This window comes from Sapajus apella, unplaced genomic scaffold (assembly GCF_009761245.1).
Source record: "Sapajus apella isolate SASKATOON/1434 unplaced genomic scaffold, GSC_monkey_1.0 scaffold46, whole genome shotgun sequence".
Lineage (NCBI taxonomy): Eukaryota > Metazoa > Chordata > Mammalia > Primates > Cebidae > Sapajus > Sapajus apella.
This window is the reverse complement of record NW_022436986.1, coordinates 2,710,754-2,736,007: the sequence shown is the minus strand read 5'-3', so window position 1 is coordinate 2,736,007 and position 25,254 is coordinate 2,710,754. Positions and strand designations below refer to the sequence as shown.

Sequence of the window (25,254 nt, the reverse complement as noted above, 5' to 3'; positions counted from 1 at the left end):
TGCCCAGGTTAAGTAAGTTTAGTGGCTATTTACAGAATGATCGTACGTAGCACACTGCAACCTTGAACTGACCTCAAAGGATCCTCTCTGCTCAGCCTCCCGAATTGCTGGGACTACAGGGTTGCATCACCATGCCCAGCCAGATGCACCTGTTAACTTCCCCAGTTACAGGCCAAGACGGTCTCTCAGAGGATTATTTAATAAGAGAATTACATACTTTTGGCTCCAGCGTGTCCAGCCACAAATGTGACAAGTACATCTCTCAGCACCATTCTTTCCTTGGAGAATCAGACTTTCCCTTGGCTCCTGCCTGTGGGTCCAAATCAAGCCTGGGTGTGTCTGGCAGAATACCAGAGAGCACGGTTTGCCCCCCGGCCCTCCATCTCTACTGTTTGGCTACAGCTTGAGTTCACTGGGCATCGGCTCCCCTCTCAGGCCAGCCAGCAAGTTGTTAGCTGCCAACAAGGACATGGTGTTACGGGTTCTGTGGGTAGCACTGCCAATGTGGGGCAGGATCACTGGAAAGGAGAGAGAAAGGGAGATAAGAAGGGTGGCTCAGCAGCCTTCAACTGGGCTGTTTATATGGTTTGGGTTTGCCAGTAAGAAGAACAAAGATTGCCTCATGGTTCCATGCGTTGCCTTCTCTCCTACTGTCACTAAGCAAGGCAATCTTCCAGGGCGACTAAAGGGCCTCCAAGCTACTAAAACACAGTCACAATGTGATGAAAGATTTGTGTTCTAGGGCTGGGTGCAGTGGCTCACGCCTGTAATCCCAGCACTTTAGGAGGCCAAGGCAAGGCAGATCACCTGAGCTCAGGACTTCAAGACCAGCCTGGGCAACATGGTGAAACCCCATCTCTACAAAAATTACAAACATTAGTCAGTTGTGGTGGCCCACACCTGTAGTCCCAGCTACTTGGGAGGCTGAGGCAGGAGGATTATTTGAGCCTGGAAGGTAGAGGTTGCAGTGAGCTGAGATCGCACCATTGCACCCCAGGCTGAATGACCATCTCAAAAACAACAAAAATGGTGAACCTGGGCGCCAGTTTAGCTTCAGAGTTTAGCACTGACTATCTGTACCATGTGCCCCTGAAAATGATGCCACGTGACAAGGTTTCTGATCTACAGAAGTAACTCGAAAATGAAATGCTGAACAGCAATCAGATCCCATCCCAAAGCAAGTTAAGTTACTTGCCTCCATGAACTTTCAGCCAGGTGCAGTGGCATATTCCTGTAGTCCCAGTTACTTCAGAGGCTGTGATGCAAGGATCACTTGAGCCCAAGAATTTGAGGCCAGCACTGGGCCACATAGTGAGACATCATTTTTACCCAAAAAAACCCCCACAAAACTGCTTTTGTGTTTTTTCCAGGTAGAAATCATGGTTCCTTTTAATTGCATACACTTTCTTCTTTAAATTTTATCATTATTGTAATGGGGTCTTTGTTGCCTAGGCTGGTCTTGAACGCCTGGCCTCAAGTGATTCTCCTGTCTCGGCCTCCCAAAGGACTGGGATTACAGGTGTGAGCCACCACGCCTGGCCATAATTGAGTCCTTAATTCAGAGTTTCCTCTCTTGGCTATAACTTTTGTAACAATTAGGTCCCCACCTCTCAAGAACATTGCATCTGATCAAACTGAGAGCCAGTGTGAACACAGACTCCAAACCAGGGCTTTCAGAGTAACAAGGAACAGCAGAAATCAGCCTTTCCCTACACTTAGGAAGGGACTGTGAATGGTAGGGTCCAAATTTTCACCATCCAAATAGAAAACCTGGAACTCAATGCATGGAAAACATGGAAACCAAAACATGTCAGGAGTGAACTATAGTACCCCTTTACATACTCAAGGTCAGGATAGGTTTGGAGAAATTTTCATCTGACCATTTGGCCTCTTCTAGTAGAGAAGAGTTATTGAGACAGGATCTTGCTTTGTTGCCCAGGCTGGAGTGCCATGGTACAATCGGCTTGCTACAGACTCAACCTCCTAGGCTCAAAGAATCCTCCCACCTCAGCCTCCTGAATAGCTAGGGCTAGAGGTACATATCACCACACCTAGCTAATTTTTTATTTTTTATAGGGATGGGGTCTCACTATGTTGCCCAGGCTAAGATTTGAATTCTTGGGCTCAAGTGACCTCTTGCCTTGGCTTCCCAAAGTGCTGGGATTATAGGCGTGAGCCACCCTGCCCAGGCCCACCCCAGCATTTTAGACATATAATGAATCAGAATAAACCCACTCACTCACAAGAGGCATTTACAGATAATGGTTTTTGGTTGCTGAGATTAGTTAGCATATTATTTCAAAGTGGCAAAATTCAGGGCCACCTAGGAGAATTCAAAAGCGGTGCCTACATTTGCCGACAGGTTTATACAGAACACATAAACAACTCCCATTTTTTTCAGTATACATGTCAAGAGGCTAACCCTGATCATCAAAATATATTATTTTGTACATCACAGTTTACAGGACAACAGGGGGAAATGTACTTTCTTGGAGGGTGACTAAATGGCATTTTGCAAAAGGTCTGTGTCGCTCTGAAGTGGAAGGACTGGAGTCCCGTGGCCTTCACTAACTTGACCCCTCCTCTTTGGTTGCAGTGGTCTCAGTGGGAGCTGCTACTTCTACATGCTTTTCCTCTACCTCTTCCTTACCTTGGGGATAAAGATCTGGGTATTTCTCCCTACATTCCTGCATGGCCTCAACTGGTCTACACAGTCTGACCCCTTGACATTCTCCACACTAGTGGCAGCAGTAAAAGCCTGGCCTGAATTGTTCCCCACAGGGGCCCCTGGCCAAGGCACAGGCAATTCCAGTTAATGTCTCCGTCTGGCAGCCTCAATCTGTGCTCCTTGTGGATCAGTGGGGTCATCAGCTGCACTGCTTGGAGCTGCATGGTCTTTTTTATCACAAATATGATTCCAGGCTACAGCACAGTGCTTAGATTTTGTAGAAGCAGCAGCGGCAGCTACAACTTCATGCCCTGACCGTCCTCTCTCCGACCAACAACTGCCTTTTGAAGCAGTCCTGGGCCCCTGAGCTGAATTCCCAGAACTTGGGTTAGGGGTGGGAGGGCGGTTTTCCTGGCTGTGGGTGACAGCCCTGACATCACAGCCAGTGCTCCTTGCAGGCTAGGGTCTCAGGCAGGGACGGGAAAGTCTCCAAGAGGTACAATAATGGGAGCATTCACTTGGGAAGGCAGCTAAAGACCTTCTGTTAGGTTTCCATTCCAGAATCCAAACGACGGACAGGGATTGGCCCGGACAACCTAAGCCCTCATCACCGTTAGTCTGGAGGCATAAACTCCACCAGCCACCTGAACAGATCTTAACATAAAGAATCATTACACATAAAGTTAACTCACTAACTGAGCAGGCAAAAAAACCCCAAACCAACCACAGGGTCCCAGGAGCAGCAGCATCAGCGGCATCTGGGAGCCACGTACTGTCTCAGGCCCCACCCCAGACCTACTGAAATAGAAACCCTTGGGATGGGGCTAGCAACCTGTGTTTGATCAATCACCCCTTCCAGGTGATTCTGACCAACAGAGAAGTATGAGAATCAGCTGGGCACAGGAGGCTCATGCCTATAATCCCAGCGACTTTGGGAAGCCAAGGCGGGTGGATCACCTGAGGTCAGGAGTTCAAGACCAGTCTGGCCAACATGGACAAACCCTGTCTCTACTAAAAATAGAAAAAATTAGCTGGGCCTCGTGGCATACACCTGTAATCACAGCTATTCGGGAAACTGAGGCAGGAGAATCGCTTGAAACCAGGAGGTGGAGGTTGCAGTGAGCTGAGATTGCACCACTGCACTCCAGCCTGTGCGACACAGTGAGACTGTCTCAAAAAACAAACAAACAAAAAAGTATGAGAACCACCGCACTATAGTATCACGGAAGTAGCAACTGCCAGAGACATCTTTGGTCTGAGCCACAACTCAGACTTTTGTGGCAGGGGCACTGACTGGCTGTTGCTCGTGTCTCTGAGCAGGGGCCAATGGTGCTGGTTCACCAAGTGTTGGAAAAACTGCAAACTGGATTCCCCAGCCACTATGGTGTTAGATACAGTGAACCCCAAGTTTCTCTTCAAAGAATCAGTAAGTGTATTTTCAGCTTTCTTATTCTTTAATTCTCCATTTTAAAGTTTAACTTCCCCGTAGTTTCACTCAACAACCTTTTCCACCAGTTCTAATCAGTAGTTCATATCTGCTCCCCGTCCCCTGCTCCATCCTGACTCATTCTGGTCACCTGCTCCAGTCATCTGCCTGTGACCCCTAATTACCTGCTCTGACCTGCCTGTGACCATCCTTCCCACCAAACTATCCACCCCACCACTCTGGCTCATACCCGTGGCTCTCTTTAAAATAGCCAATCAGAATTAGACTAGACTGTGCGATCTAACCCTAGCCAATACGGGAATCTAACCCTATTCCCATAGGAATATAGCAGTAGGGGCGACCTCCATCAGGCATAAGTACCCCTTCCCCTCATTGTCCAGGTATGCACTTGCCATTGTTCCATCTGTGAGCCACACCCTTCTACAGAAGTAAATTGCCTTGCTGAGGAAATTGATATTCGAGTGCTATCTGTTTTGCAGCACAAAAAATTTTACATGTAACAATCTTGGTGACCCGTACGGGGACCCTATTCCCCTCGAGGGACCCCATTCCCCTCCAGGGGCGGTCTTTGGTTCTCTCTCCTGAGGAGCAGCACTCCTGCGGCCACATTGCGGTGGACTCATGAGTGAGAAGTCAGGACTGACCTGGTGCGAGGAATAAGCCTCTGCTCTCAGCAGCACAGAAGGAAACCAGCTGGCAATCTAAGGTAAAGAATCCTCACATACCACTGCGACAGTGCAAATCTGCACAAACCAAGGAAGGAAATGCCTCGGGCAAAGTATTTTCTTGGTGGTCGGGACAGACCAAGGTAAGAGAACCCGTGGGGAGGCGGTGAACTATTCCTTGGTCGGGGTGTCACGGGGAAAAAAAAAAAGGCGAGACATTTCCCGTAAGGGGAATTGAGCCTCATCCCAAAAGGCAAGACATTTCTGGTAAGGGAAATTGAGTCTTACCCTAAAAATGGGAAATACCCCAAGTAGGGTAAGGGGTAAAAGGATAAAGCTAGCAACAATAATATTACCCCTAAGAATCCCCTAGGCCTAATGATAAAATATTATAAGAATAATGAAGGGACCAAGAACAAGGAAAAGCAGCTGCTGTCCCAGACCCTTCTCCTATCCTTGTTGTCCCCCTCCCTATAACCCTGCCTCTTGGGAATCGTCCCAAGAGCCCACTCACTCACTACCTGAAATCCCTGAAAGGATTTTGATGTGAGAACAATGCAAAAAAAATAATAAAAATCAAGACTTTCCTATAGTCTCGTCTCCAGCAAAGAGGTATGTTCTGTAGAGCTGCTATGAGAGCCTAGGAACATGAACAATCACCTCCCCCAGTCAAAACGTTCCTACAGCAAATCAAAAATTTCCCACCCAAGACCCCTGGTGGGGCAAGAACAACGAGGTCCTCCAAGAAAATACGCAGGAAAATACGCTGCTCTAGGTCTTGAGGATCCCCTTGGGCAGGGAGTGTTAAAATTTTGTCACTAACAACTGGCCAAATATTAACAAGAAATTACAAATAAATGACTAGAGAACTAGAAAGATAAACCTGTAAAAGAGCTTCTAAGAGAAAAGATATCCTAGAGAGGAAACGACTGACAGAGGGAACACAGGAAGTGGGGGGGAGTGGGGGAGGGAGTGAGTGAGAGACAAAGAGAAAAATGGAGAGATAGAAAGAGAAAGCAATATGCCTATTCCTTTAAAAGCCAGAGTAGGGCGCTGTGGCTCACACCTGTAAACCCAGCACTCTGGGAGGCCGAGGCGGGCAGATCACCTGAGGTCAGGAGTTCAAGACCAGCCTGACCAATATGGTGAAACCCCTTCTCAATTAAAAAAAAAAAAAAAGAAAAAGAAAAAAAAAAAAAAAAAAAAAGCCAGAGTAAATTTAAAAGCTATAATTGATAATTGAAGGTCTTCTCTGTGATGGACTTCTTAAACCCTGTTGTTCCAATCCTTAAACTATTACAGTCACCAGTAGTTTACAGTAATAGGTTTGAAAGATGCCTTCTGGGCTTGTCCATTGGCAGAGGGCAGCCAAGACCTATTTGCCTTTGAGTGAGAAGAACCTCACTCCGGTGGAAAACAGCAATACTGACAGTCTTATCCCAAGGGTTTGTGGAGTCTCTGTCTAGGGATAGACTCTTATGCCCTAAAAACAAAGCTCTGACACAAAAAGCTCCCACAAGACAGGCTGAACGCCTTTATTTGGCAGTTACCAGAAATTCAAAAGGTGGAAAGGTACCTTCCTAAGCAGCTATTCCATCTTTTTGTCAGTGTAAACAAGGGCGTAGCCTTAGAAATTCTTGCCCAAAGGCACGGAGGCCACTGACAACCAGTAGCCTTCCTATCAAAAATCCTTAATCCAGTAACCCGTGGATGGCCCAAATGCAGGATGACACCTAGTTTATGAAGTTTGCTAAAAGTTAACAGTGTAACATGTATTATCCTAATTTCTATTCTTGCGGCTTTAGGCAGTCTAGTTCACAGACATGAAAGAAGTTTGCTTTGGAAAAGAACAGTTACCATCTTTGCCAAAAAAAAAAAAAGAATTTATGTAAAAAGAATCTTATATTCTTGTCCTAAAATAAATTAACTGGCTGTTTAAAAAAGAGATATTTACAACAAGTCAGAAAGTTGAAGATTATGAAAGTTGTGAAAAACATTACAAAAGGGAATTTATGTAAGAAATGTTGTATAATTTAAAAGTAATTAGGCCTCCTAAATGTAAAACCATTGAAGAAAGTTTATGTGCAAGGTATGTAAGGAAAGTGAAATATGCTTTTGGTAAAAGGATTACAAGGAGGCATAAGAATGTGGATTTCTACCTACATTAAAAAAAGGTTAAAAAAAATTTGTTTTGAAGGTTTAAGCAAGTTTTAAAATGTTAATTATAAAGGAAATTCTGTGTGTAAACACACTGGCTAACGTTAAAGGGATATGATGCAGGTTTTCTGTGAACTGGACATTAAAAGCACAAGGTTTTTTTTTTTCCTTTTTTTAATGTAGGTTTCTGAGACGGAGTTTCGCTCTTGTTACCCAGGCTGGAGTGCAATGGCGCGATCTCGGCTCACCGCAACCTCCGCCTCCCGGGTTCAGGCAATTCTCCTGCCTCAGCCTCCTGAGTAGCTGGGATTACAGGCACGCGCCACCATGCCCAGCTAATTTTTTGTATTTTTAGTAGAGACGGGGTTTCACCATGTTGACCAGGATGGTCTCGATCTCTTGACCTCGTGATCCACCCGCCTCGGCCTCCCAAAGTGCTGGGATTACAGGCTTGAGCCACCGCGCCGGGCCAAGGTTTTTTTTTTTTAAACCCTAACCTGCTCTTTAACAAAAATTATACAGGGTTAAAAAGAGTCTTTTAAAGTCTTACCTTATGGTCAGACATTAAAATTGGATAAATATGTCTACAAGGATTTATTAAAATTAAGTTTGACATTAACAGCACACTAATACAAAGGTGAAATTTAGCTTATCTGGTATAAAATCATACAGGAAGCATTGTCAAATATAAAATGGTGTTTGGCTTTTTTTGGTCTGAAAACTAATAAAAATAGGTGCTAAAGAGAATTCAGAAGGCAAATGGATATTTCCAGGCCAGAGAAAAATGTTACTGAACCCCTTAAGAGGGGAATCTGCTTTCAACTGCATCTAGGGTCCCATTGGGGGCTTAAAGCCATGTGTGACGCAGTCCTCAGTTTATGGGTGCATAGGAATTTATACCTTGGCCAAACAAGTTACAGAGAGTTGCTTAGTAAGTAAGAAAACTAATAAACTAAAAAAAAAGAAAAAAAAAAAGATTTACCCCTGGGAGAAAGAATCCAAGCTTAAGGCCATTCTAAAGTATCCAGATTAATTACACAAAAATGCCTCCAATTGGTCATCTAAAGTATTTGATTCAGATAATAGGACTCATTTTACTGCATGTCATTGGGAAATTAGCCCAGGTACTGGATGTAACATGGAAATATCGTACTCCCTTGGCACCCACCTTCAACAGGGAAAGTCGGAAGGCCTATTACCCTGTAAAGAGTACAAACTGCTCCCCAAAAAGACATTCTACTACTGATCTCCCTACATTTGAAACAAAAAAAAAATCAGTTTCTCAAAAATTATACACTTGATTTATCTTCCACTTTTCCTTCCCTCGGAACTAAGTCTTTTAGCGCAGGTGCCACCCCTGGAGTGTCCAGCATGTCAGCACCAGCCTGGGGACCACATCCTTGTCAAAAGTTGGAGAGAAGGAAAAGCTCAAACCAGCCTGGGAAGGACCTTACCTGGTGTTCCTAACTACTGAGACTGCAGTCCAGACAGCAGAAAAAGGATGGATTCATCACCCCCAAGTCAAAAAGGTGCCACCACCACCACCAAAACAGAGTCACAGGCCATAGTCTCAGGGGAAAACCCAACCAAACTAAAGCTAAGAAGAGTTTAACTCTCTTTTACCTATTCTATTGCTCTTTCTTCTTTCCTCACTCTATTGCTGACCATCTAGTTATTAATGTAACCAAGACAATTTTGCCTCAAGCTATTACGAGCCTCGTTGTATCCTGTGGGGACTTGCCAAGTCAAAGACAGCACTCCACTTCAGAAAAATACCTCTGTCCTTCCTGGCTCTCCTCAGACTGGACATTATTGAATTAGGACCATTTAGTCTGGGAAGATTTCAATGAAGACCCCAGTGTCAACTGCGAGTCTTGCCCCTTCAATACAGAGCTTTAATGCCGTAGTCGGTCCAAGCCTCTGTGGACCACTAAAGAGCAAGGATGGACTGCCCCAACGAGTACCTGCAGTTTTTTAAAACCATATATTCATTCTACTAAAGGAGTTATCCCTCCCCATTGTCAGACTGATTACCATCTCTGCTCCCCAGAGTTCTTCCCCTTCATTAAGCCATTTCTATGGCATAGGAGCAGAAGTCTCAGGGAAGGACCCCATAGAATCCTTTAAAATGTGCTTTACTGCCTCCTCACCTCCTGCAACCCCTTTTCCATCTCCTAAGTTCTCCGCTAACCAAACCCTCTCTCACCGTCTACCCAAGCGTAAAACCAAAGTAGCTGTTGTAGAGGTTAAAGATTTAAAGCAAACTATAGCAACTGAAGCAGGGTACCAGGACACAAATGCTTGGCTAGAATGGATTCGATATTCTGTTCGCATGCTAAACAAGAGCAACTGTTACACTTGTGCGACAGGCAGGCCAGAGACCCAGACTGTCCCCTTTCCACTTGGGTGGTCCTCTCACGGACCGGGTGTGAGCTGTGTGGTAGCTCTCTTCCAGAACCCCACAGCCTGGGACGATGAGTCATGCAAAACCCTGTCACTGCTGTTCCCTGAGGTTCAGAGCCCTGCGGGTCAGCCCCCAATGGCCATCCAGCCTCCAGCCCCCACTTCCTGCCTTTCATGGCAGGGGGAAAAGTTGGGATTCCTTGAAGACTTAACAGGGCGCAGTAAAACCAAGCCTTTTCAAGAGCTTACCAATCAATCTGCCCTTCTTCATCCCCAAGCAAATGTGTGGTGGTATTGCAGGGCACTATTGCTGGGTGCTCTGCCAAGTAATTAGAGCAGCACCCATGCTCTAGTCTAATTGGCCATCCCTTTCACCCTAGCATTCTGTCAACATGATAAAAAAAGAAAATTCGTAAAAAAAGAAGTGCCTTACATGGGTCCTTTAACTCCCATGTTTATGTAAAAACGATTGGAGTTACCAAATAAATTTAAAACCCGAGATCAAATAGCTGCAGGACTTAAGTCAATATTTTTGTAGGTAACAATAAAAATGTAAATTAAATTACATCTATCATGATCAGCAGCAGTTTATTAATTATACCAGGGAGGCTGCCAAAGGGACAGCAGAACAACTAAGCCAAGACACGTTAAGGAAGTTTGAAGAGAAAAAAAAAACTGTAAAAATTCAAGGTGGGGGATTGTTAGATATAGTGAACCCCAAGTTTCTCTTCAAAGAATCAGTATGTCAGTATGTTCTGCTCTCTTAGTTTTTAATTCTCCACTTTTAACTTCCTTGTAGGTTCACTAAACAACCTTTACCCCTAGTCTTTTTTTTTTGTTTGCGACAGAGTTTGGCTCTTGTTTCCCAGGCTCGAGTGGCGTGATCTCGGCTCACTGCAACCTCTGCCTCCCGGGTTCAAGCAATTCTCCTGCCTCAGCCTCCCAAGTAGCTGGGATTACAGGCATGTGCCACCATGCTGAGCTAATTTTGTATTTTTAGTAGAGACGGGGTTTCTCTATATTGGTCAGGCTGGTCTCAAACTCCCAACCTCAAATGATCTTCCTGCCTCAGCCTCCCAAAGTGCGGAGATTACAGACATGAGCCACCACGCCTGACCTTATACCAGTTCTAATCAGTAGTTCACATCTGTCCCCCCAGTCCCCTGCTCTGTCCTGACTCATTCTGGTCACCTGCTCTGGTCACCTGCTTTGACCCTGGTTACCTGCTCTGACTTGCCAGTAACTCTCCTTCCCACCCAACTACCCACCTCACCACTCTGCCTCGTACCCCTGCTCCCTTTAAAATAGCCAGTGGGAATTAGACTTGACTGTGCCATCTAACCCTAGCCAATAGGGGAACGACACAGCAGGAGTGACTTCCATCAGGAATATGTACCCCTTTCTCTCCCTTGTCCTGGTGTGCACTCACCACTGTTCCACCTGTGAGTCGCACCCTTCTATGGAAGTAAATTGCCTTGCTGAGGAAATTTCTATTTGAGCGCTACTTCTTTTTCGCACTGAAAATTTTACCTATAACAATGGGAAGGAACTGGTACTGCTAGCTGAAGAAGTGCTGCTGTCACTGCCCCAGAGACAGGAAGGGAAGGCGGGGGGAGCAGGCCCTCCCACACCCACACTGACAGGGCCTGGCAGTGCAGCTGGCACAGCAGAAATGGGGTGTGCAGAGGCCTGGCCCCATCCCCACAAAGCAGAAGAGATAAAGGGGCTTTGTTACGAAACAATAGCTTAAAAAACTGGCACAAGTTATAAATTTCGGCATTGTAATTACACTTTTACTTTTTCATACTTAAACTGATAATAGCAATTTATAGTAACAGGTTTTACCCATGAGTCACTGTGGTGTAACACATGTAGTCAGTCCACCTTTTTTTTTTGAAACAGAGTCTTGCTCTGTCACCCAGGATGGAGTGCAATGGCACAATCTTGGCTCACTGCAATCTCTGCCTCCTGGGTTCGAGCAATTCTCCCGCCTCAGCCTCCTGAGTAGCTGGGATTACAGGTGTGAGCCACCACGCCTGGCTAATATTTTGTATTTTAGCAGAGACGGGGTTTCACCAGGTTGGCCAGGATGGTCTTGATTTCCTGACCTTGTGAACCACCCATCTCAGCCTCCCAAAGTGCTGGGATTACAGGTGTGAGCGACTGGGTCCGGTCTCTTTTTTTTTTTTTTTTTTTTTTTAAACAAATCCACTCACACCTACATTTGGTTCCTTTAGGGACGGAGACCTAGCAGAGCATGCTCCTGTCCTCTACCCATGTCACCAACAGCGTAAACATCTACGGTCCCTGGTGTGTCCCTTTGGGTTTAGCACTTGCTCACACTAGCTTTACACTCGGCACCTCAGGGCCCCCTCGAAAACACCCGTCCTGCAGGGCAGCAGAGAAGTTTGCATCAGGAAAGTGCAGTTCTTACCACAGTTCTTCAGGGTTAGGAGAGGGTGGTTTGTAGGCAGTGGTTCTGGGGTCGTCACATCCAGTCCAGCAGCTGCAATCTGACCACTGGCCAAGGCCTGGTACAGGTCATCCTGGTTTACGACATCGCCCCTGGGAATGACAGTGGTGACATGGGTACCCCAAAGATTCCTCTGCCTAGGTCACCTTGAGGCAAAACAACCTACAGAATGAATATTTCCACTCACCTGGCACTTGGCACTGACTTTTAAAGCAATAAGTCTTAGGGTATACTTACAGTATGTCTGTAAGTCTTACACTCAGAGAACTCCAGCCCTGCCTCCTTACTGTGTGATGTTGGGCAAGTGTCTCAAATTCTCTGTGCCTCAGATTGTGTGTCACAAATTATCTGCTCTGTGAGATAAGGGAATACCACCAAACTCCCAGGCATGTTGGGAGGATGAAAGCTTCCTTACATGCTCTACTGCGTGAATAGGGCCCAGAGGGCGTCTGTGTCAGGCCCCATTGAGTGTTTCCGATCTGGTTGGCCTTCAGACCCCCACTGAGAAACACCACAGCATGCCATCAGGCACCTGCCTAAACCAGGCCAGAGAAATGAGCACACACCCCAACCACATCCATCAAAGGCAGCGGCTACTGAAGCCAAGAACTGATTTTCTAGAGATTGTATCTTGTGAAGTAATACTTGTGCACTAATGAGTAATGCAGGGTCCCGGGCTGTCCTGGGTACACGCAGCCACCAGTACATGGCAGCCGAGACTGCTGCCAGCCAGCAGCGCCAGCCCTGTGCTCCTGCATGTCTCTCTTCCGTTCCCAGGTTACCTGTTTTGTAGCTAAACGTTGGTGATTACAGGTACCTTTAGGGTGGATGAGTCCTCGGGGTGACCTCACCCAATCCTCCTTCCTCTAAACTGATGTAAGCAGGCTCAAGGGGCACCAGCTAGGAGCGGCTTGGAGAGGCAGAGAAGGAAGGTCTGACCCCTGCATGTGCCCAGTGGCCTGAAGGCACCCCTGGGGACAGTGTGAGGAACTAAGACCTCATGAGTTTTAGGGTCTGTCTTCCCAGGAGCCTAAGGTTCAAAGTATCACAGAACCACAGCCAGACAGAGGCAGGCTTAGTGTGGAAGGCGGCCTTTGGTGGACCCCTCTGATCCTGAAGTGCAGCCCTTTGTGGTAGAGGACAACAGGTCTGCAAAGGCTCCCTGGGAACACTCCCTGAAGCCACTCGGCTGTGTGCCAGGCCCTGGCAGGCAGGGGCTACTGCTAAGCAGACAGGCCAGGCCCACTCTGATGGCTCTTCTTCCTTGTGCGGCGCTCTCGTGTATTCACACGTGTGACTGGTTGCTTGGTTTATGGAAACCAGCAAGCTCGCCCTGGAGTCTCACCAACAACCCATGGGGAAGAAAATCTGCAGATGGCAGCAGTGGGGATGGCTCCTCTCCAGGCTTGCTGGGAAAGGTGGCCCTAGGATACCTGCTGATGTTGACAAACACAGCTGTTTCCTTCATCTTCTGGAAGAAGTCCTTGTTGCAGAGTCCCTTGGTTGCTGGAGTTAGGGAGCAGGCCACGACGACGAAATCAGACTGGGCGGCCAGCTCGGGGGTAGACACTAAGGGAGGGCAGGACTCCATCAGGCACCAAGTCCCAGGATAGGGACAACCAAATGGCGGGAGGCCAGCCCCTTATTCCCGACTCCTGTAACAGAAACTCCCAAGATGCTTCCTGAAGGCCGAGTCTCTATCTGGACAACTCTCATGACCACACAAAGTAAAATCCAGCACGGTAGGATCTGGATCACTCTGGCTTTAACCACCTTCAGGGCCCAAAGTGCTCAGGGGGTTGGGAAATGCTTGAGATCCCGCCTGCCTTGTGCCCACCAGGCTGCGGACCCACCAGGGACTGGATCCGCCTGGACTAAGGGTCACACACAGAGGCTGGGGTAGTGCTCACCAGTTTGTGAAGGAAAGTGAAAGTGCCCAGTCCTTCCTCACACCCGTCACCATCCCAGATGCTCCACCCGCAACGGGCAATGGTAACAAAGAACTCTGAAAGACAGGAGCCCTGGACTGCTCTGCTGGCACAGAGAGGACCTGGGTAAGTCCCTGTGCCCCTTGAGTGGGCCTGTGTCCAGGGGCAGGTAGAGGAAACACCACCTACCAGACACAGGAGGCCCCGGACACACCTGGAGCTCCTGCCCCTGCCTGAAAATGCCACCATGAGAGAAAATCCAGCCCCTCACTGGGCACAGATGGGGCTCCCGTGGAAATCAAGGATTCACATACCAAACTCCGCCTGGAATTCCGCTGCATCCTCAGGCCTGGGCTGGCGCCCTGTGTACAGAAATTTCTGGACGCCAAATGGTTTCAGACGCCGAGCAATGGCCTGGCCTAAAGCAAGGAGAGTCCAGGTCTCGTTCCCAGTCCCACAGAGGGCAGGGGCAGCACCCAGCAGCTCCGGGACAGCGGCCCTCAGGGCAGATCACTTCATCAACACAGCCCCAGAGCTGCCCACTCCTGTCTCCTCCAAAGCAGGCAGGGGGCTGGCTGCCCCACGTAACCAGCCCCCAGCCAGCCCGCATTGCCCCAGGGATCTGGAGACGGCACCTCAGCTCCTCTGAGGCCGTAACTGGCTGATGCTGTCCTCACATGGTCCACACCACCTGGAAAGCCACTCACAGGATTTTCCTAACCTCTGAGAACTGGAGAGTTTTCACTAAGGAGACGTTTGGTCAAGCAGTCCCCTCCTTCGTCCTGGACCCTCTGCTTCTGTGGGTGCAATCTCAGACTCACTTGACTTTTTGGTGGCACTGCCAAACTGCCAGCTCACCCCAAACCTACAATTACTTTTCATGTAAGCTGCCACTGAGACAGGTTAGTGCCATTGGATTTTCACACTCAACATGCCCCAGAGCTGTTGGCTTCCTCCAAGCAACTCTCTGGTGAGAGGCAGGGCTGTTCGCTGGCTAGACACCCTCCACACCCTGAACCCGCACCCCTGCACCAGGCAGGATGACAGAGACAGAGAGACACTGGGAGAGCTGCTAGGTTAGGCCCAAGCCTTTCTACCAGGTTTCTCCAAATAAGGGCCACTGGAAGAAAAGCGGCTCTGCCTCAACTGCAGAACTGCAGACAAATCACCCACTGAGCCCGCAGGCCCCGGAGTTAGGGCCTCATGAGTCAAACATCTCCCAGAACCCAAGCTGGCGTAGGTGTTGGGGGAATGGGCTCTCTCAGTCACTCCTAAAGACCCCAACACAGCATGTGTAGTCTTCACCCGTTCTTTATGGAGCTGGAATCATGAAGCCCCCTGACCCTTAGGCAACTTGCTTTTATCACCTAGTGAGTTCTTAAGGATCTCCTGCTTTATTTATGTATTTGCCTGTGTTTTGCAAAGCTGCATCCCTCACTAGAGATATCCCTACTGCAAGCAAAGTGCCCTGACAGCGTGTGGGTCTTCTCAGCCTTCAGACACGTGGTGCCAGGGATGCAAACCAAGCCGTGAGGGCTGGGGCAGGCAAGCAGGCAGGTAGGAGCCTCACCTATGCGCCCCAGACCGATGATGCCGACAGTGCTGTGTGTGAGCCCATAGCCACACAGCCAGAGGGGCTTCCACGAGGTCCAGCCGCCGCTGTGGGGGAGAGGGGCAGGTGAGAGGATGATCCTTGGGCAAAGATGAGGGCCCGCTGAGAACCCAGCACCCCGGCTGTGGTCCAAGGTATAAACCCGCCCTCCAGGTCAAGGACTGAGAGTGGGATGAGGCACTGCCACTCAGCGCTGTAGATGAGCTGCAGAAATGACTCCTGCTTTAAAGCCACCAGGGACACAGAACCTGAGGGCGGAAAGGGGCCTTGCTGGCTCTCATCTCATTTTGCAAATGGGAAAACAAACCAGAAAGAGTGACCTGCCTAAGGTCACACAACCAGGGGAGAGCTGAGAGCAACAGGCTGCAAACTTGGGATTTTCAATTCCAAAACAAGCTCTCTTGGCACTCTAGGGCAGCAACAGAGCATAGCCACAGGTCCCGGCCTGCTGCCCTGGGCAGGAGACGGAGCCTGCCCTGAGCCACCTCCAGTGGAGGTGCTGGCTGCCTAGACAGGACAGTGAGCAGGACACTTGGCACTGTCTGCTCTGCTCCATGCCGGAGCCCACGCTGCTGGCCACATTCCCCAAGGGCCTGCGTTTGCACCCCTCCCATCTTGGCTCAGGCCAGTCCCTGCATCTGTACCTGGAATGCTTCCCCAACTCTTTCTAAAAAAATTTTTGAGACAGGGTCTTGCTCTGTCACCTAGGCTGGAGTGCAGTGACACAATGTTGGTTCACTGCAGCCTCTGCCTCCTGGGTTCAAGCAATCCTCCCACCTCAGTCTCCTGAGTAGCTGGGAGTACAGGCATGTGCCACCACGCCTGCCTAGTTTTTGTATTTTTTGTAGAGATGGGGTTTTGCCACGTTGCCCAGGCTGCTCTCTAACTCCTGAACTCAGGCAATCTGCCGGCCTCGGCCTCCCAAAGTGCTGGGATTACAGGTGTGAGCCACCACGCCCAGCCAACTCTAACTCTTGATATACAGACTGAAATCCCTGATCTGAAACCCTCAGGCTAGGTTTTAAAACTGTTTGGCTTTTAGAAAGGTAACATGGCGCACATGTGTACCCCACACATCACCCTCTGCAGTGTCTAGGCAGCACCCTGTTTTAAACAGTGTTACATCTGAAGCAAAACTTAGGAGAGTCACCCTAAGTGGGAGAAATAAAAGCCTTAAATAGCCTCCTGTTAGTACGAAAGAATTTTCAGCTGTCTGAACTCTTTAGATTTTGGCATCATCGGTAAGTGATGGTGGACCTGCAGCTCTCAGGACTCGAGCAGACGCCCACCTGCTGCTTCTTCCCCACCTGCTGCTTTTTCCTTGAAGCCCTCCCTGATCCACACTCTCCCCGCCCTGCCCTCGCTCACCAGCAGAACTGGTTTATCCTCCTTCATCCTCTTCTCTCACCTCTTCCCTTCCTGCCCTGCTTATTGCAGCTCTGCCTTGAGCTTTAATGATTTTAGCTGGGTCCTCCCTCAATGGGGCACATCCGGGGATAGGGGCTACACCTGGGCCGGACTGGCCCTGTGATCAGGAACCGGTGCTGAGCAGAGCCCACGTTCCTGCCAGGCATTCACTTACTTCTTCACTTCTTCTATGGCCTCTGGCAACCGGCGGCAGGTGCTAAGTAGCAGGGACACTGCAAGTTCGGCGGTGGCATCTGTCAGAACATCTGGGGTGTAGCCCACTCGGATCCCACTATGAATCAAACATCTGGTGGTAACATCAGCCTCAAGCACCTTCACCAATGTCTACTGCTGGGACACTTTCATGGTGTTTGCTCCCTCTTTGATGTGCCTGCCAGGAAGCTCAGAACTATAAATGAGCACTCAAAAACTGTCAGGCCTCATTCCTGTTTATATTATCTCCCACTTTGCAAGGATAGGAAGAGAAAAGATCAGGGTTCAAGGACTGAACAAGTAACTTAACCTTTCTGGATTTCCTCATCTGAAAGAGAAAGAATGATACCTGCCTTTTCTACTTCAAGGTATTGTTGTGGGGATCAAAAAAGATACTGAATGTGAAAAGGTGACAGCTACACAGAAGTTACCCACTGTTTCTGACTGCTGAGGCTTATTGTAACTGACCTGTGCACATGTGGACAGATTCTATCCTCAGCCACCTCATTCTCCCCGAATGGCCGAGGGATATAAAGTAAAACCAAATCAACAGCTCCTCCTCTCACAGCTGCCCTCTCTCCAGGCCCCTCCCAGGGCCCAGGCTGCAGTTACCGCTTCTTGATTTCATCCAAAGCCAAGTGGTCAACGCCCACGGACAGGGTGCTGATGACTTTAAGATTGGCCCCTGTTATGCAGAAAATGCAGTTAGTATCTTCCCTCGATGAACGCAAAGCCACACACCTGCTTATTACTGTTTTCTTAGAATAAGAGGCTGACATCTCTGTTCTTCACTTAAAACTCCAAACAATCCCCTTTGACAGCCTCAGACACTGCGGCTCAAGGAGGTTAAGTGGCCTGGCTCAGTCACAGGCAGAGCCGGGTTTACCTTGGGGTCTCTGCCACAAGGCCCCACTCTTACCCACTGGACCGTCCACCCAGTGAGGCCTTGGGTCTCCTTCAAGCCACACTGGAGTCTCCACCATGGACACCTCTGAGAGTGTCAAGAAGGTGGCTGGGACATGACCCTCTCACACCCTCTCCTGCAAGCAGGACACCAGAAAGCTTCCAGGCCAAGGTCAGGGCAAGGAGTGGCTCAGCACTGACTCACAATGGCCCTTTCCCATCTGGCAACCTCCGAGTCTGAACCTTTTCTCAAAACTGTCACAGTAGCCTCACAGGGTGAGGTATTATCTTTCCCCAGGCTGAGATCTGTGGCTGTAGTTGCAGAAAGACGTCCTGGGTGCCTGCTGGCGCTTGCCACTGAGCTAGGTCCTCCCTCACGCTACTTGTAGGCCCAGGAGAGGAAGGTCTTGCTGGAGGTCACAGAGTAAGGCTGTGGCAGGGCTGGAGAACCCAGGGCCTTGGATGCTCTTCCCCACATCCACAGTCTCTACACCACAGTGTTTGCCCTCCCAGCCCCCCGCCCCCGCAAGGGGTTCACAGCAGGAGGGAGCAGTGCCTGTACCAGACCCAGCTATCTGCCCGCTCGGGTCTGGTATCACAGGAAACGCCCTCAGAACCCAGACAGCACTGCAGGGCAGCCCAGGAGCCAGAAGCGCAGGCTGAGGGGCCCACAGAGCCAAGTCATCCTCGAGTCTGCCACCCGCCTAGCACGCACCTGCGACATCTAGGAGCCTCTTGTCCACGCGGTCGGAGAGGAGGCAGAGCAGGCCGTGGGCCCCCGCCACCCCTCGCTCCAGTTCCTTGTCGGGGATGGGCTCATCCGAGTCCCACTGTTCCACCTCACAGCTGTGGGGAAAGAGAGGCCCTCAGAGAAGCAGGAGCCGCACACCTGTCCCAGTCCCTCCCAGCTAGAAACCCTGGCCTCTGATGGCCCTGGCTTCAAGCTGCCCGGGGCTGGTTGAGGGGAGGCAGGGTCAAGTGGGGGTGGCCTCAGAACTGTCCCGAGAGGGCAGGTGACAGGTGAAGGGCTGAGGGACCTGAGCAGAGCCCAAGCTGCAAGGGGAAAGGCATGGGGACAGCTCTCAGGTCAGCACAGAGACGAGCTTTCCACACTCACAGGGGGCTGGGTGGCCAAGCAGGAGGCCAACTACAGGGAAGGCCTGGAGGGCAGGGTGTGCATCAGGTGGGGGCCTGGATTCAGTGGCCTGTTGCTGCTCTTCCTGTCTTTGGAGGAAGTGCTTGGCACTGAGCTAGGTCCTCTTCCATGCTACGCACAAGGAGTTGTCTATTTTATGAGATAGAAAACAGAGTCGGACTGGGCCCAGGAAAGATAAGGTCAAGGCCATGCAACGCTTCTCCGGGCACTCAACACTTCCACGGCAGCTCAAGGGAACTGGACATCTGTCCCGGTGGTGCACCAGGCCTCCTGGACCTTGCCATGGAATTCAGTGCAGCCAGCACATGTGGAGCTTCCATGTAGCAAGACACAGGGTAGCTACTGGCACCTCCCGACAGCCTGGGGCTCTGACCACCTTGCATCCACCTCCCCATGAGAGGGCACAGTGTGAGCTACTGTCACCATGAGCGCGGCTGCCTTCCGCCTTCTGCTCAGGACAAAGGGGGTCCTTGGCAAATTTTGTGGCAGTGAACAAAATTTGAAAATCTCATTTGCCCCTAGAACTGGTTGCAGAGGCTGGGTCACATCGTCTTCGTAACACTGGAAAGGCAAACCTGATCAAATGCAGTGGTCAGACGGCGGTCAGGCATGTCTGAGTACAAACCCCAGCTCCTCCACCTGGGAGCCTCATAGCTTTGGGCAAGGAACTTAACCCTAAGTCCAGCCACCGTTTGTTAATCTATGAAATGGGAATGATTTCACTGTGCTGCAAGAATTAAAAGTTTATGTATATGAAGCACCTGGCAAGGTTGGCCCACAGAAAGGGTTCCATTTAACAAGGGCCAGCCAGGTGCAGTGGTTTATGCCTAAAATCCCAGCACTCTGGGAGGGTGAGGTGGGAGGATCCCTCATGTTCAAGACCAGCCTGGGCAACACGGTGAGGCCCTAGTCTCTGCTAAAATTAAAAAATTAGCCAGGCATGGCGGTGCATGCCTGTAGTAGTTCCAGCTACTTAGGAGACAAGTGGAAGAATCGCTTGAGTGCAGGCGGTTGAGGCTGCAGTGAGGTATAACTGCGTCACTGCCATTGCCTGGGTGAGAGTGAGACCATGTCTCAAAAAACAAATAAAAGAAAAAATTAAGAGTCCTCAGGCCGGGCACAGTGGCTCACACCTGTAACCCCAACACTTTCAGAGGCTGAGAGGCGGATGGCTTGAGCCCAGGAATTCGAGAACAGCCCGAGCAACAAAGTGAGACCCCCATCTCTACAAAACAATCAGAAAATTAGCCGGTGATGATTGTGCGCACCTGCAGTCCCAACTGGTCGGGAGGCTGAGGTGGGAGAACTGATTGAGCCCAGGAAGTCAAGGCTGCAGTGAGCCACGATAGATCAGCCATCGCACTCCAGCCCATGCAACAGAGCGAGACTCTGTCTCAAAATAAATAAATTAAACATAAAGAAAAAGGTTCATCAGAGGTCCCCGCCAAATTGTCCAAGGGACCAGGTCAGTGACCGTCAAGTCCCTGACCCCACCTGCTCTGTGGGAGCATAAAGAATTGACAGCCTGCACCTTGCCTCAGGGGCAATGTCCCCTCTCCAAAGCTGGAACTGCAGGTCCCAGCGTCGTCTTAAGGGGCCTGGAAAGAGATGGGCCCGGAATAACTTTCTCCGAGCCTCCCCCAAACTCCAAGCGCGACCCAGCCGGCCACCAGTGGAAAGGCCGGTCAAGGCCCAAGCGCCCAGCGCGGCTCTCCCATCCCTGGGACAGCCCCTCTCCTCCCTCACAGGGCGCGGGGCTCTTACTCTGCGGCCCGGGCGAGCGCGGCCCTGCCTTCGGGGGGGATCCTGCGGGTGACGAACACCTTCATGAGTCGCACCGGTCTCATCCACCAAGCAAACGCCGGACACCGACCCGGACCCGGCGGGGCAGACGCAGGCCCGAGAATGGAGCCGGGCCGGGGCGGGGCCGCGCCCGAGTGGGCGGGGCCGCGACGTGCGCGGGGATGTGGCCTAGCGTGCACGAGTGCGGGGTTGCGGCTGGGCGGTGACTGTGCGTGCTCAGGGAGTGACAGTGACCCTATACGGTGTCTGCGTGTGGCGGGGTGTGCGCCTCGTGCCCCTGGGGAATCAGGGACCCGGGGAAGAGGGGGCAGTCTCTTGTCCAAGGCCTCATGGGAGCCCTGCTTTCTGTACACGCTCAAGGTCCTGTTTCAACGGGCTCAAGCCTTAAGGGACAGAAAGCCCCCACTTTCTGTCTCTTGGGTTGGTCCAGGGTTGAACACAGGTTCCAGGCTGTGAGGAAGTCCAGGACACACAGAGAGGTCATGTGTACATGTTCAGGCCAACAGCACAGCCAACGGCCCAGCTGCCAGCCAGCGTCAATGACCAGACATTTGAATGAGGAAGCCTTAGATGACTCCAGGCCAGCTCCCATCTGACTACAGCTACGACCTTGAAAGAGCCTGAAGGAGAACCACTGGCTGAGCCCAGTCAGCCCCGGAACCATAAGAGATGATAATGCACTCATTGCTGTTGCTCTAAGCCATTGAATTTTGGAATAATTTTTTTTTTTTTGAGATGGAGTTTCGCTCTTGTTGCCCAGGCTGGAGTGCAATGGTGTGATCTCGGCTCACCACAACTTCCGCCTCCCAAGTTCAAGCGATTCTCCTGCCTCAGCCTCCCGAGTAGCTGGAATTGTATTTTTAGTAGAGACGGGGTTCTCCATGTTGGTCAAGGCTGGTCTCGAACTCTCGACCTCACGTGATCCGCCCGCCTCAGCCTCCCAAAGTCTTGGCATTACAGGTGTGAGCCACCACGCCCGGCCTGGAATAATTCTTTATGCAGCAATAGATAACTGTGGAAAACCCAGAAGCCATAAGAATAAAATTAATTCTTCATTAAAAAATTAACCGCTACAGCCATACCATCCTGAATGCATCTGATCTTGGAAACTAAGTCTGATTAGGACTTGTATGGGAGACTGCCTGGAAATACCAGGTGCTATAGGCTTATCTAAAAAAAAAAAAAAATTAACAAAATCAACAGACTGGGAAAAATACCATATATTTGCAACTCATTTTATAGACAAGGGGTTAATTTCCTTATTGCACAAATAGTTCCTAAGACAAAGATGCCCAGCTTATCTGAATAAGCAAAGGATACCAATGGATACGTTACAGAAAAGGAAATGGCTTTTAAATGTATGGCTGGGCGTGGTGGCTCACACTTGTAATTTCAGCACTTTGGGAGGCTGAGGCAGGTGGATCACTTGAGGTCAGGAGTTCAAGTCCAGCCTGGCCAACATGGTGAAACTCCATCTCTACTGAAAATAATACAAAAATTAGTTGGCCATGGTGGCACATGCCTGTAATTCCATCTACTCCGGAGGCTGAGGCAGGAGAATTGCTCGGGTCTGGGAGGCAGAGGTTGCAATGAGCCGAGATTGTGCCACTGCACTCCAGCCTGGGTGACAGAAAAATACTTTGTCTCAAAAAAAAAAAAAAAAAAAGAAAGAAAAAAAATGAAAAGTGCTCAACTTGACTCAAAAAAGAACTGCCTATTAAAAGTACAACAAGATACCAATGTAAAAATAACACACTGGGAAAACAGGTGCTTTCATATGTTGCTGGTAGGAGTGTAAATCAAGCAACTTCAATAAAAAAAATCATTTGGCAGTAGCTATCAAAATTTAGAGTGCACATCTTTTTGACCCAGAAATGTTGCTTTTAGGAATTACCTGATAAGCCGGGCTCGGTGGCTCACGCCTGTAATCCTAGCACTTCGGGAGGCTGAGATGGGTGGATCACCTGAGGTCAGGAGTTCAAGAACAGCCTGGCCATCATGGTGAAACCCCATCTTTAAAAAAAAAAAAAAAAAAAAGGAATTTACCTGACAGATGTATTGACACATATACAAAAAGACCTCTGCCAAAGGCATTGCGACATTGCTGGAATAGTAAAATATGGGAAACAATCTAAAGGTCCATTCACAGGGGACTGTTCATTACGTATGGTTCATTCCTACAGTGAAATACTCTATATCAATCAAAAGAGCGAGGCAGTCCTATGCGTACCAATGTGGAATGATCTCTAAGATGTACTGTCCAGTGAAAAAACAGGGCGATACAAAGTGCATATGTTACCATTTATAAGAGAAAGTATGTCCCTATTATTTTGTTTTTGTTTCTGCTTTTGTTTTGAGATAGGGTCTCAGTCTGTCATCTAGGCTGGAGTGCAGTGGCGTGATCTTGGCTCACTGCAATCTCCACTTCCTGGGCTCCAATGATCCTCCCACCTCAGTCTCCTGAGTAGCTGGGACCACAAGCCTGTGCCACCACACCCAGCTAATTTTTTGTATTTTTTGTAGAGACGGGGTTTTACTACCAGCCTGGTTATCACTACCAGGCTGGTCTCGAACTCCTGGGCTAGAAGCAATCCACTTCCAAAATTCACGACACCTGGCCGTCTATTCGTGTGTTAAATATTCCTGGAGAGATGTGCAAGAAACATCTTTCTTGTTTCATGGGAACAGGCTGGGTGCAGTGGCTCATGGTTTGTAATCCCAGCACTTTGGGAGGCTGAGGCAGGAGGATTGTTTGAGCCCAGGAGTTTGAGACAAGCCTGGGCAACATAGCGAGACCCTGTCTCTTCAAAAAAAATTTTTTTTAATTACCCAGGCATAGTGGTGTGCATCTGTAGTTCCAGTTACTTGGGACACTGAGGTGGGAAGATTGCCTGAGCCTGGGAGGTTGGGGCTGCAGTGAACTGTGACTGTGCCACTGCACTCCAGCCTGGGCAACAGAGTGATACCCTATCTCTAACAAAAAAAAGAAAAAGCAGAACGGGGGACAGTGACTGTCTCCAAGAAGACCTGGTGGAGAAGGGCAGTGAGAGAGACACAATTTTCACCCTTTGGGAATTTGTATCTTATGCATTTATTATCTATTCTCAAAATAAAGAAAACGTTCATTTAAAAATAGCACTTGGCAGCCAGGCGTGGTGGCTCACACCTGTAATCCCAGCACTTTGGGAGGCTGAGTCGGATGGATCACAAAGTCAGGAGTTCAAAACCAGCCTGGCCAAGATGGTAAAACCCCATCTCTACTAAAAAAAATACAAAAAAATTACCCAGGCATGGTGGCGGATGCCTGTAATCCCAGCTACTTGGAAGGCTGAGGCAGAGAATTGCTTGAACCCAGGAGGTGGAGGTTGCAGTGAGCCGAGATTGCACCACTGCACTCCAGCCTGTGCAACAGAGTAGGACTCCATCTCAAATAAACTAAACTAAACTAAACTAAAATAAAAATAGCACTTGGCCAGGCGTGGTGGCTGATTCCTGTAATCCCAGCACTCTGGGAGGCTAAAGGCAGGAGGACTGCTTGAGGCCAGGAGTTTGAGACCAGCATGGGCAATATAGGGAGACCCCCCATACACAGAAAAATTTAAAAATTAGCTGGCTGTGGTGGCGCATGCCTGTAGTCCCAGAAGGCTGAGGCAGGAGGACCACTTTAGCCCAGGAGTTCAAGGTTACAGTAAGCTATGACTGCACCACTGCACTCCAGCCTAGGCAACAGAGTGAGACTCTGTCTCAATAATAATAATGATAGTCCCACAAACACTTCTTTTCTTGCTATCATTCTGAGTCCTTGCACACTAAATATCAATTCCCCTGCCTTAGCCGTGGCCTTGCCTCTCCATCACTCAGGTGTCTCCCAGGCTGCATTCTATGCTGATGACTCTGGAATGAGCAGCTCTAGCCCCCCTCACCCAGCTTCAGAGCCATAAGCCACCCCCTTCCTGCTTCCTCCACCCGAGCACCCCCAGGCATCCGGAACTCAACACCTGCCAAACCCAGTTTATCCACCTTCTCCCCAATACCCCACCGTACACATGAGCCCCTCCTGCATATCCATCAAAAGGACAGCCACTCCAAGCCAATACCTAGAAGTTACCCCTCCCACGCCCACAGGCTTGCACGGTGGTTGAGAGCTTGCGTCTGGAGCCAGGGTGCTGGGTGTGAATCCAAGCTCTGCCTCTTGGTAATGGTGTGACTTAAGCAAATGACTTCATCATTCTTGCCTTCAGCTTCCTGTCTGTAGACTGGGGAGAGCAACATATGTGCCCCACAGATGTTGGAACACGGAAATGTTAGTGAATGACCATGTCCAGTGCTTAGGACAGTGTCTGGAACTTACTGAGAGCTCCTGAAATGCCAGCTACTTATTATGATGACTGGTTTTACCCAGTGAAGCCCAGGTCAGGC

The 25,254-nt window shown here is 49.5% G+C and overlaps 1 protein-coding gene across 1 annotated transcript; it reads right to left on the bottom strand.

Annotated features, from left to right (window-relative positions):
* Positions 1-180: 180 nt before the first annotated feature.
* GRHPR (glyoxylate and hydroxypyruvate reductase) lies at positions 181-20,972 on the bottom strand. Its single transcript, XM_032240092.1, has 9 exons — positions 20,797-20,972; positions 18,592-18,722; positions 17,586-17,658; positions 16,936-17,052; positions 15,312-15,400; positions 14,056-14,160; positions 13,247-13,382; positions 11,775-11,905; positions 181-518 (listed from the first exon to the last, which is right to left on the bottom strand). Exons 1-9 carry the CDS (start codon positions 20,877-20,879, stop codon positions 397-399), a joined length of 987 nt encoding a protein of 328 aa, XP_032095983.1. The 5' UTR covers positions 20,880-20,972; the 3' UTR covers positions 181-396.
* Between the last annotated feature and the right edge of the window lie 4,282 nt (positions 20,973-25,254).